General features: G+C 47.0%; 1 protein-coding gene across 2 annotated transcripts in view; it reads left to right on the forward strand.

The window, feature by feature from the left end:
- The window catches only part of Tacr1 (tachykinin receptor 1), a 179,328-nt gene extending 173,578 nt beyond the window's left edge, over positions 1-5,750 (forward strand). For both annotated transcript variants that reach the window (XM_041638532.1, XM_041638541.1), the window contains 2 exons: positions 693-889; positions 2,678-5,750. In XM_041638532.1, coding sequence (XP_041494466.1) covers positions 693-889; positions 2,678-2,969 — 489 coding nt within the window. In that variant the 3' untranslated portion in view covers positions 2,970-5,750. The remainder of the gene's footprint in view (positions 1-692; positions 890-2,677) is intronic.
- The last annotated feature ends 7,425 nt before the right edge of the window (positions 5,751-13,175 follow it).

Genomic DNA, 13,175 nt, shown 5'->3' on the forward strand with positions numbered 1-13,175 from the left:
AGGGCTTTAATCTTCTCTATAAATCTTTGCTATCAGTGTCTAATGGCTTCCCAAAGGCCTATGTCCTAATACTGTCACGTGTCACGTGTCACTGGCAGTAGCCATTCACCATTGGGGCCTAACATAAACACTCAGGCTTCCAAGTCTCACAGACCTTCCTCAAGCCCCCTTTAAACACTGGATTTGTCCTTACAGGGGCTCTCCAAAGCTCTCCCTTCTCCCCTCTGCTTCAGTCTCCCAACCAAGCACCTTCCCCGACTCCCTTCCTCCACTGACCCAGCCCTCTGCTGCCTTCCCTGGGCCTTCTCTCCTGAGTCCCCATTCACTTCTGCTCACTGACTCCCCCTTTGCTTCTCTATACATTTCCCAGCAGGGTCACATAACAGCACATCATATCCTCTGAAGGGGTCCTGATCCACTCTCAGGTTATAATTCTATACATCTGGGATGGGTCCAGGAACCCGTAATTCCTGACAAGTTCCTGGTGGTAGTGATGATGGCAGTCCTGGACCACACACTAACAACTATAACCAGCATCCTTAAGCCTCACTGTTAAAGGTCTCCGAGCCTCCTTAGAAGACGATATTATAAACACCTCCCTTCCCACCTGCACTATACAGTGATGGGGAGGGGACAGAAGCCACCCACAGGAAGATGTGCTGATGGGCCTGCCTGCCTTGCCCTCTTCCCAGGTGGTGAAAATGATGATCGTGGTCGTGTGTACCTTCGCCATCTGCTGGCTGCCCTTCCACATCTTTTTCCTCCTGCCCTACATCAACCCAGATCTCTACGTCAAGAAGTTCATCCAGCAGGTCTACCTGGCCATCATGTGGCTGGCCATGAGCTCCACCATGTACAACCCCATCATCTACTGCTGCCTCAACGACAGGTGAGGACGTCATGCTCACACACCCCAACCACAGGCTACCGTCAAGAGGGAGGGGTTGGTCTGCCGCAAGCTCACCGCACACTCCGAGCCACCCACGCTCGTCGGGGTCAGGACAGACTCGGGCCTTCTCCCAACAGAGGTGAACACAGACAATTTAGAGAAGGGAACCCCCCAGAGGCTGTCAGCAATAAAGCATTCATTGTGGCAGGTCGAGAGCACACAGGAGGGGCCTGGGATACCAGGCTGTAGTGTGATTGTCACCCAAAGAAAGAATCCAACATTTATTTGGGGAAGGCTGTTGAGATGAAGGGGAAATGGAAAAACCCTGTTACCTTACCCTCCGACCCCCCCATTCTCTATCTATCTATCTATCTATCTATCTATCTATCTATCTATCTATCTATATGTGTGTATACACACACATATATACATATATACATACATATATATATACATATATATATATATATATATATATATATATGAAGGGCCCCCTGTAACTAACGCACTTACGCACTGGACGTATGTGAAGAATGACATCCTCTTGAACTTGCCTCTGTGGTCTTCTATGATCTCACAGTGTAAGGCCACTTGTTTGTCCCAGTTGCCCAGAACCAAAATAATCGCACAGAAACCATGTTAATTAAAACACTGCTTGGCCCATTAGCTCTAGCTTCTTATTGGCTAACTCTTGTATTAATTTATCCCATTTCTAGTAAGCTGTATATCGCCACGTGGCAGTAGCTTACCAGCAAAGATTCAGCATGTCTGACTTTGGTGGTTCAGCGGTGTCTCTCTCTCACTCCGCCCTTCTTTCTCCCAGCATTCAGTTCCGGCTACCCGCCTACCTAAGTTCTGCCCTATCAACTAGGCCAAGGCAGTTTTTTTATTCATTAATGGTAATCACAGCACACAGAGGGGACTCCCGCATCATCACAGCTTCATTGTCTAAGAATAGTTTGACAACCTATCTCCAAGTTTTTAGGTTAAATCTCTCAACATATATTTAAGTAAAGATGATTCTCCATTTTTGTTAACAAATATAGAAACTGCGGCACCCTGATAAAACATCCCTGGTAGCCAAGGGTTGAGTCTAGATACATACTTTTACTGTGTGTGAGTTGCCTTTCTGTTGCTGAAATAAGACACCATGGCCAAAGCAACTTAGAGGAGAAAGGGTTTATATAGGCCTATGGTCCAGAGGAGTAAGAGTTCATCATGACAGGGAACTGTGGCAATGAGTAGTAGGCACAGTGGCTGAACAGCTGAGAGCTCCCATCTCCAGCTGCAAGCAAGAAGCACAGAGAATGAACCAGAAATGGCAGAGGCTTCTGAAAGCTCAAAACCAGTAACATACTTCCTCCAACAAAACCCCAGCTTCTAAGTCTGCCCAAACAGTGCTATCAGCTGGTCACAGAACATTCAAATGCCCCGGCCTGTACTCCTCATTCACACCACAGCCCCTAGCAAACAGCTTAGTAGATCCCCATAAATACCCGCACGACGAGTAGCTGTTGTAGATGGTCAATCAACCCAAAGTCTTCTCTTTATGCATCTGAGGAAATAACCTAATTTTTGGATGCCCCAAAGAAAAGTTTGATTTAACTTTGACAACTGTCCTTCAGGGGGGCTTGTCCTCAACATCTCCAGATATGAACTAATTTGAACATGTAATGACACAGAATCAGGCCCGTGTAGGTCCCGTGTTGAGGAGCTAACACCACGGGGAGGAAAGACCTCTTAAAAGCAGGCAGTCTCACGGCTCACCTCCCCATTCTTTCTCTCCAGGTTCCGTGTGGGCTTCAAGCATGCCTTTCGCTGCTGCCCCTTTATCAGCGCCGGTGATTATGAGGGGCTGGAAATGAAATCCACCCGATACCTCCAGACCCAGGGCAGCGTGTACAAGGTCAGTCGCCTAGAGACCACCATCTCCACTGTGGTGGGAGCCCATGAAGAGGAGCCAGAGGAAGGCCCCAAGGTCACACCCTCATCCCTGGATCTCACCTCCAATGGCTCGTCTCGCAGCAACTCGAAAACCATGACAGAAAGTTCCAGCTTCTACTCTAACATGCTGGCCTAGGCAGCAGGCACGTGTCAAGGACACAGCCACCAGCCCATCCTGTGTCTTGATTCATTTATTTATGGACGTCTTTGCTCTGGAATCTATTGGAAATACCCTAACACTGGAGCTTTTGGGAAGGATCATGATGGTCTAAGGAAAACATTCCATGTTGTATTCAATCTGGATTCCTTCCTGTCCTTGTCAACCATCCTCCATGAGTGTGACCCAAGGCAGATCAGTGAGCATCTATAAAAGGAGAAGGCTGGACTTGATCCCCTGCTGTCATCCCATGATTCCAGAAATGACATCATCTGCATGCAGGTGCTCATCTAGGGAAGTATTCTGCAGTAATGACTCCAACGGACCTATTTGCCTGGAGCTTCTGCCTTTCTTCTGTGAAGTCATTCTCAGCCATGTGCAGACTAGTTCCCACCACTCAAGCCTCCTGCTAGACAGTGTGAATAAGAGAGGGTGCCACATAAACCCTAATGAATGCTGTATCTTCCAGCTAAGCACACATGAATAGAAGACACATATGTACTTTTTTGTGACATCTCAATAGTCAATTCATTTAAACATCATGGGATTGACAACTTCGGGGTTTTTTGCATTGTGTCCCCAATGCAACCAGTTCTGGCTGACTATGTCTACAGAGGCCAGATGATGTGTATTCTAACCAAAAGCCAAGATATCCATGCCAGACTTGACCTATCTGGGCCTCTTTCCTTTTTTATAAAGGAATAGGGCTGAACCAAATACTCTAAGTATCCCTTTGAGTCTCAGTGTTTCCTGATACAATGATGCATACATTTTGTTTTGCCTCTATCTCATCTATCTCTCTCTCTCTTTCTCACACACATACACATATACACACATAAACACATGCAGATAAAAATTAAAAAAAAAACAATGGCAATCTCAGAAATACTAGGAGTGGCAATTCCTAGAGATGAGTGTGTGTAAATATTCTCCATTGATTCAAAAACTCTGATCCAAAAATTCCTTCTCCGGGAAGGTTCTGGTCTTTGATAGAGCAGGGGACTTCATAGGAAACCTTGGATCTCTCCAGCAGGCTGCAGTAAACTGCAGTCCACCTCTGAGAACAGTGTACGGCTGCCCTGGCTGCCCCTATCTTTGTGCAGGGATCATAACTCAGATTCTTCACATGTAGAGTGAGGAGGCTCCCTCTGCAGCTACACTCCTGGAAGGAGGAGCCTTGCATCTTACCTTCGGACCCTGGACTTTGCCCTCTTGCTCCTCTTGCTGTTCTCTGTCTATAAGAGGCTAAATGATCCACCAGCCCCAGGACACTTAGTCTGCAAGAGCGGAGACCTGAAAGCTCCACGTCCTGATACAGGTTCAGGATCTCGTGCAGGTGAGCACACCATCTCTGTCTCCCAGTTGTGGCCTTGTGCAGATGTGGCTGGAAGCCAAAGCTTCCTGTGATATCCATGAATATCCTCATGGTTCAGATAATTGGATGCACACAAGCTCCATCCATCATGTTAGAGAGAACAATGCCATCCACAACCAGGTTTTGTAGCTTTTGCCAGCCTTGTTGTATCTAACCGTATGTGGGAACCAGCACACCTGGGGGAGGCAATGACGATATAGAAATGGTATAAGCCAGAAAAAAATAAATGAGAAGCATATTCTGTAGAGCATCATGGGAAATAGTTAATAAACTATGTAAATCCTGCTCAATGGCATTCCGTGAATGGAAAATCAAATGGAGGGGCAACAAAAGTCAATGCCCAAATTGTTAACTATACTTCAATAAAGAGTCTTTCTATGTATGGATGCAAAATAATTTGGTTATGAAAAAAACCCAAGAAGAAAACAGGAAGCACGGAAGACATCCCATCTGCAGACGAGAATGTGAGGCTGATGCTGGCAAGGATCTATGCAGCCCCTGCTCTGCACTTTGCCCTGAGCTGAGGAAACACAGCTCCTTCCACCCCCAGGAGCTTCCAGTGCCTGCCATTCCTTATGCACCAGTCCTGGTGAAGCCAGGCTGCTCACCAGACCTGGAGGCACCGAGAAGCAGAATCTTCCTGGGGTTTTAAAGACTGACTTTCAACAAGGGGACTCAAGCCAAGGGGTAGAGCTTTCAGAGAGCCTCTGTAGTGGCAGTTCTCTGCAGCAGCTCTGAAGGCAGTCAACAGTCAGCCCAGCGGACCCTAGGGACTGAGATGAGCAATTTCATCCCATGTGTAGTAAGAGGGAAGACAAGACGAGCCTGGGCTTTATGGCTATGGAAAAGCATCCCTTACAGAGGACCAGCGAGCTTCCCACCGCCCCTGACCCAAAGTCTGTTAAATTTGTAAAAATGTTGTCAATGCCTGTGTGTGAGAACACTGTGCTTTGTGCTCTGTGCATGGGTCTCTTATCGAGATGTGTCATCTTGTGTTTATCTCCTAAGTGAGTTTCCTTGATGTACCCTCCAGTAGTGTTAGATGGGGAGACACCCTGGGGCTATTCTTCCTGTGTTACCTCTTGCCTGTTGGATCCCAGTGCCATTGGCATGCTTCTGCTGGGCCAGTCCCCTCCTGCCACTCTTCTTGCTTGGAGAGGAGCTCTGAATCGTACCTCATACTCAATGGAACTGAGGGGCGGGAACCTTTATGGGAGGAACACCCGTTACCCCTCACAGAATGCTAATACAACAGGCTGGATGGAATCCTAGGAGAGGAGAGGACTCAGGCCTGGGGGAACTGTCCATGGAGAGGACTCACTCCTGAGGCGTCTGTGCTTGGGGCCTGGGATGCTGGAAAAAAGCTCTTACGGGAATAAAATGTGCTTTCAGCCATCTCGTGTCTATGTCTCTTCTCTGGGGAACAGGAAGGAACACTACTGGGGGTGGAGTGGGACGGCGTTGGGAACGCTCACAAACTGCACACCCAGGAGGATGAAACCCAACACCATGGTGGCATAGATATGGATTGGCAAGATCTGGAATGTGTTTCCAGACTGGGAAACAGAAACTTGGCATGGGATTATGTGGCAACACCAACAATGTAATGTCACCTTTGAAAAGAGAGGTGCGGTCCATGGGTAGATGGCAAGGCAGTCGGATGTAACAGACATGCCCTGGAGGCAAGGTCAAGGCAGATCATGTGGGAATCAAGCTAAAGGGTATAGCAGGAGATAGGCGAGGACTTTAGATCACCTCAGGAATGGAGATAGGGTGTTGAGGTTTGAATGAGAAGCATCTCCTATAAGCTTGAGTATTTGAACATTTGGTCCCCAATTGGTTGTGCTATTTGGGGAGGTGGCGGAACCTTTGAGAGGTAGAGCCTTGCTGATAGGCATATATCACTGCGGGAGGGATATTATGGACTGTATCCTTCTGGAACTGTTAGTTCAAACAAACTGCCATGGTGTTTTAGGAGGGAAAGAAAACCCCAGTGCACACAGAGACTGCTCAAGAGAAGCCCGCATCTGTTTTAGCAGAAATTGTCAAGCTGGTACCCACCATGCTCAGTGGGGGTCTTCTGGGGAAGGGGGAAGAAGATGAGATGCTCCCCTTGAGTACTGTGTCAGACCCAATGTGCTGCCCCTGGGCTGCGTGGAGGGCATCAGCTCTCCAAGTTGGTCTGTGCCACATAACTGCACAACTGTGCAACGGCTTTGGTCCAGGACCCTGCGTTTACAGGCATGGCTGGACACTGCCACTGCCGCTGCCGCCCCACTGCAGGTTGGAAACATGAATGGTGAACACTGTGAGCACTGGCAACCTGCCTGCCTCTGAGGGGACACCTCTCACGGGCAGTGCCCCCAAGAGAGCCATGAGACACGGTGGACAGACTTGGCAGTGGCAAAGAGAAGGAAAGGGAGACAGAGACAGCTCCCCATAGGGCGCCCAGAATGAACGATGAAGATGCTCCTTCCTAAATTAAGGCATCTTAGAAAATGGTCCCTGGACAAGCTTCAAGAAATCCACAAGTCTCCTTTAAGATTCCCACATCTCACATGGAAAATGGTCTCTGGGAATGGGCGGGAGTGGGGGGAGACCATCTGAATATCCTCTAAGAAGATGGTCTCTGGGCATGGGAGGGAGTGGGGGGAGACCATCTGAATATCCTCTAAAGAGATGGTCTCTGGGCATGGGCGGGAGTGGGGGGAGACCATCTGAATATCCTCTAGAGCAATCATTGACCCTCCGCTACCCAGCAAATGGAGAGAAGATGGAGTCTTGGAGTGGGTGAGAAGCCTGAGGCCTTCCAGGCACAGCAAGAGGTAGATGAGCCCCAGAAGAACGAGCCTGGCTGCCAGGAAACAGCTTTGAAATAAAACCACACTTCCTCACAGGCACCAGATGATTCAAAGCTTTAGTCCAAACCAACGAGTCCATGATGAAGGGGTGTGCTTACTCTTCTCCATGGAAAGACAAGTATGTCCCTTGCATAAGCAATGGTGATGCTTTAGTCACAGGTCACAGATAAGGATGTGGGGGACAGCTATGAAGACCCCAAAGATGTTTCATTTGCTCCAGGTTTGTTTGGCCAGTGTCCTAGAGATACGCACCCCAGCAGCTGTAGCAGGGCTTGGTAATACTCTCCCCTGGGCTCCCTCAATCCCCCTTGGTACAGAGTGAATGGTCCTCCTTAGCTCTGAACCCCAGAATGGCAGTTCAGTGAAGGCCCTGAGCACAGGCAGATGAGGTGGGGACACATGGAGAATATTCCTCTCCATCTTGAAGGCTAAAAACAACATCTGACCCCACAGGCAAGGCTCTAAGACAACATCATGTATTTCTACCCGGTTCAGAAGAACAGAGGGGAAGAAAAGAGGCAGGAAATTAGCAGCCTCATGGCACAGACTGAACGCATTGGTGGCAGGCACCCTGGCTTCCCACTCAAGCAGTGCAGCTTTCAAGGAGAAAAGATTGAAATAAGCAACAAGAGAGAGGCAAATGCTGGTGTTGCCTCTTCGGCCTCCTCTGGAGACTTCCATTTCAGTTCAAACCTGGATTCTCTGCACAGGATCTCCTGCTTTCTTGTCCTTTTTAAAACTTATTTTTAATTTTAAAATGTTATCAGATATTTGAGAATTTTGTACATGGTTTAATCATATTCACCCTTTCATCCCTCAACCCTCTCAGATCCACCCCCACTTTCCTACCCTCCTCAACTTTGTGTTCACTTTTGTCCCCCCCCCCATCCCTATCCAAGGAGTTATCAGCAATTGCTAGCTTCTGGAAGAGGGAGAGTCCATTTTCTCTAAGAGTACAGCCTCTAGGAAGTCAACCACCCTGCAGGGGAGGACCACACATCCAAGAATCTCTTCCCCTTTTATTTCCAATTCGTTTTGCTTGACACGCTTGATCCAGCACAGTTCCTGTCCCTGGAACACCACTCCCAACTTCCTCCTTGCTGAAATGTGACATTCCCTGTCACTAATGGAGAACAGGGCATATCCATCGCCCAGTGATGTCACAGCCCCCAGTAGTGAGATAGTATTAGGTAAGGAAATGGCTTTAGGGAAGTAATTTGGCCTTAAGAATGGTGCTTCTATTGTAGGATTAGTGTTCCTAAAATATGACCTATGAAAGAGACAGAGCGTTCAGCACTTCTCCAATTCAACCACAGCACCACACCACCCAACCGCTTTCCCACCATTTCCAGTCCCTCCCATAACTCCAATCTCAACCCCACCCCCAATTACTTCTCTAGGATGAGATGATTTGAAGAGCAGGGCTTCAGTGCTAAACCCAATACTTAAAAGAAGCAGTTGAGGCTTTGGAGAACCTCTCGCTGCAGGAGGAGAAACTCCATCCTGTCTCAACTTTGTTCAAGCCCACGGGAGGCCTGGCCTTTCTGAGTGGAGACTAGGAAGGAGTGGGTAGGGAGGATAGATGGGAGTCAAGGAGGGGTTGAGGAGGGAACTGGAGAAGAGGGAGGGGAAACTGAGATCAGTATGTAAAACAAATGAAAAATGTTAATTAAGTAAAAACTAGAATAAAGTTGTTTGTATATTGGAATTGCTTCTAAAAATCAAGTTGCTTTAATAATGAACATTATCTTTAAAGCCAGGCATAATGGCACTCAACTTTAATCCTGACACTCAGGAGTCAGAGGCAGGCAGATCTCTGAGTTTGAGGCCAGCCTGGTCTACAGAGTAAGCTCCAGGACAGCCAGGACTACTCAGAGAAACCCTGTCTTGAAAAACAATAAACAAAGAATATTATTCATTTAGTTTTAATGTAGAATGTTAAATTACTTCCCAAAGGGATTTTGTTAACTTTTTCCTCACTTGCAGCAAATATTTGTTTCTCCAATGCTCACCCCCACCAAGTTTAGGCATTTTAGAACTTTGTAATGTGTACTAATTTAATGGGGAAAATATTGCTTTCTTTTAATTACATTTTCATTGCTGGAGATGTACTTATCCTTTGCTGGCTCTGCATCATTAAACATTTGTTTAGTTGAAGTTTTTTTAAAAAAAAAAAGCAACAGCAGCTGAGGCAAAGATGACATTGAAGCTAAGTACAGTGTATTATAACTTACTATGGAGGATTGACAGAAAATGGCCCCCAAAGGGAGTGGCACTATTAGGAGGTGTGGCTTTGTGGGAGTAGGTGTGGCCCTGTTGGAGAAAGTGTGTCTCTGTAGAGGCAGGCTTTGAGGTCTCATATACGCTCAAGATTTTGTGCAGTATCTCAGTTCACTTCCTGTTGCCTTTGGATCAAGATGTAAGGATTCTCAGCTCCAGCACCATGTCTGCCCGCATGCTGCCCTGCTTCCTGTCATGACGATAATGGACTAAACCTCTAAACTGTAAGCAAGCCAACCCAATTAAATGTTTTCCTTTATAAGAGGTGCCGTGGTCCAGGTGGGGATGGAAATCTGAGGGATCAGACTGGGGGACAGACGGAGGGGGAGAATACTGAAAGTTAACTGGAAAGGGGGTGCATTTTAGGACAGGCAGAAGCCTGATATAAGGAAAGCTCTCATGAATCTACAAGGATGACCCCAGATAACACTCTAGCAATAGTGGATACGTAGCCTGAACTGGTCATCCCTGTGATCAGATTGGTGACTGTCCCAACTGTCATCAGAGAGCCTTCATCCAAAAACTGATGGAAGCAGATGCAGAGACCCACAGACAAACACTATGCCAAGCTCAGGGAATCCTGCAGAGGAGAGGGAGGAAGGATTATAGGAGCCAGAGGGGTCAGGGACAACACAAGAAAACCCACAGAAACAACTAATCTGGCTCATAGAAGCTCACAGAGTCTAAACCAACAACCAGGGAGCCTGCAAGGAACTGGCCTAGGCCCTCTACATATATCTGACAGTTGTGTAGTTTGGTCTACTTGTGTGACTCCTAACAACAGGAGCAGGGGCTGTCCCTACTTTGGCTGGCTCTTGAGAACCTGTTCCTCATACTGGATTGCCATGTCAACCTTAATACAAAGGGAGATTCTTAGTCTTACTACAACTTAATAATGTCATGCATTGTTGATACCCATGGGAGACCTACCCTTTTCTGAACAGAAACAGAGGAGGAATGGATTGAGGAGGGGGAGGGAATGGGAGGAGAGGAAGGAGGAAAAACTTTGGTCAGGTTATAAAATAAATAAATTAAACAAAAATAAAAAAAAGAGTTGCCATGATTATGGTGTCTCTCTGCAGCAATAGAAACCCTAAGATGCTTACCTTTCCTGTTGCTATGGAAAACCATGCTGACTAGTGTAGAGGAAGGGTTTCTTTTGACTATGGTTCAAGGGTGTAGTCTATCATGGTGGGAAAGTCCCAATGGCAAGAGCTTGAGGAACCTGATGGCACCACATTGACAGCCCAGAAGCAGAGAACAGTGAATGCCAAAGCTCAGCTCACTTTCTCCTTTCTATTCAGTCTGATGCCCAGCCCAGGGAATAGTTAAAGTGAGTTTTCCACATTGGTTAACTCAGTCATGCTACTCCCCATGGAATCAGAGGCTGAGTGCTCAGCTCTGTCGGGGGCGGGGGGCACACCTATAGCCATCTCTCCTCCTGACCAAAGCTGAGGACATCACAGAAAGGGGGGCAGAAAGGATGTGAGAACCACAGGATGGGGAGAACTGCTAATAAATGTTGTTTCTGGATGTGGCATGGCTATCACACACTCACAAACTCACCCCTGCTGTGGATCGAGCTAGCCAAAATTCCAGCGCAGATGGGATAGATGATCTTCAGACCCCGTGTGTTACTAAGAAGCTATTGGCAGCTGATGGCTTCATTCTTTTTTGAGGGTGTGGCCCCTCAGAGGATTACCATGGCAGATGACCCAACCCTATGTACATATAGGCAGGAAAGGCTGAGCTTAGTGGGTCTATTAAAAGGCATGAAGTTAGAAACATTGGGGGATATGAGGAAAGTTGGAGGAGGGATTAGGCAGGTAGATATGATCACATTTCATTGTATTCGTGTATGAAATTATCAAAAATAACATTTTTAAGATAATCCCCCACAGACATCTGGAGTTGGAGTTTCTTTATTCATTAACCAATGAAAGTAACACATGAACAGAAGAACCTCCTATACCAGACATCATCAGAGGGAACCATAATCCAGAAAATTCCCCACAGGAGGCTTGCCTCTTAGGGGACTCAAGATCTCAAGTAGACAACTGATATTAACCACCCAACAGCATGCAGTGAACTCAGAAGACTCCTCAGCCCATAACTGGGAGTGAATGCCATTTTCCCTGTCCTCAGTGATCTCCCCACACTTGAGACCATTTTTCTCCTCCACGCCCATATTGCTTGTACTGTGCCTGTGTACTAAGCAGAGTGGAAACAGCTAGGTCCCTTGGCCTTTGCTTCACAGAGTAAGGGGATCACGTTAGTATGGGCTGGTGTACTTGAAACTAGTCTGAAGACCCCAAATGTTGAATGACAGGACTAACCTCTTCCCTCTCTTTACCTAAGCTAAAATATAATGGTAACAAGCCTTATGCGCTGCATCTCTGGGACCACAAAGTTTATGTACATTAGCAAGATCCATCTCCACGTGCCATAGAGTCAGTGTTATTGTTCTTAGTATGAGAATAACAGGGCATCATTTAAGTAATTTGCCTGTAGCCCACTGATGGAGCACAACACTACTGACAGCCAACTCCAAAGCCCAGAGTCATAAGTCCTTCTGCTGTCCCTTTATTCCTCACAGTGCCATTTCTCTTCAGGTTCCCATAGTCTGGGTGGGTCTGACCTCCCTGGACACATTGCCAGGAAGCTAGTTCATGAAGTGGCATTTTCAGAAGCAGCAAATTTTCATAGGATCGTCAGAAGAAGATTCCAAAGGGTAAACTGTTCTCATGGCTTTAGATGTTTCCAGAGTCAGCTGTGCAGGCAGGCCCTTTCATGATGTTTAGAGAGACCTCAGCAAGTATGTCCAGCTGCAATTAATCTTGGCACCTTCAGTCTTGAGTGCATAAAAATCCCCTTGGTGATACATTTCGTTAGAGGATAAAGGCTTCTTTTAACAACAGAGAAGTCACTGGGGAAAATAATATACTTACAACGAGCAACTTAGAAACCCATGTCCTGCCCTCAGGCCAGGCTTACTTGGGTACTGGAGGCAGAGAGAGGTAAATTAGGGCTTCTTGATTGTCTGTGGAGCACACTGAAGTGCATCCTGGAGCCAGGTTGTACCAGAACATCACCAAAAGGTGATACAAGGAGTTTCTGAGTTAGGGAAGAAGGGTGAAGTCAGAGCTCAAGCAAAGCATCCAGGGCACCTGATTAATAGTTTTCAATCCTATAACTGCAGTGGAATGAAGGGCTTTCCATAGCCTAGGTTCCTAGCTCATCCTCTGCTGCGGGAGAATTGTCTGTAGTCTGTCCATCATGTTTTAAATAAACGCTGATTGGCCAGGCAGGAAGTATAGGTGGGTAAACCAGATAGGAAGCAGAACAGGAGAATGCTGGGAAGGAAGAAGCCCATTCCTCACACTCCAGCCCAGACCACTGAAGAGGCAACATGTGAGCTGCCCCTCTGAGAAAAGTACTGAGCCACGTGGCTAACACAGATAAGAATAATGAGTTAATATAGGCTACAAGAGCCAATAAGAAGACTGAGCTAATAGGCCAATCAGTTTTATAACTTATGGAGATCTCTTGTGTGATTTTCTTTGGGGCTTGCCGGCTGTGGGGTACTGGGCAGGAAGGAAACAACAAGCCAGCCCCTCATGTTACAATCCTCAACAGGTTTGACTAGTAAGTCACCACTAAACCCAGGGA

The sequence above is a fragment of the Microtus oregoni genome, unplaced genomic scaffold (genome assembly GCF_018167655.1).
Source record: "Microtus oregoni isolate MIOR12 unplaced genomic scaffold, Mior012 000002F_ref0000024, whole genome shotgun sequence".
In the NCBI taxonomy this organism is placed as follows: Eukaryota; Metazoa; Chordata; class Mammalia; order Rodentia; family Cricetidae; genus Microtus; species Microtus oregoni.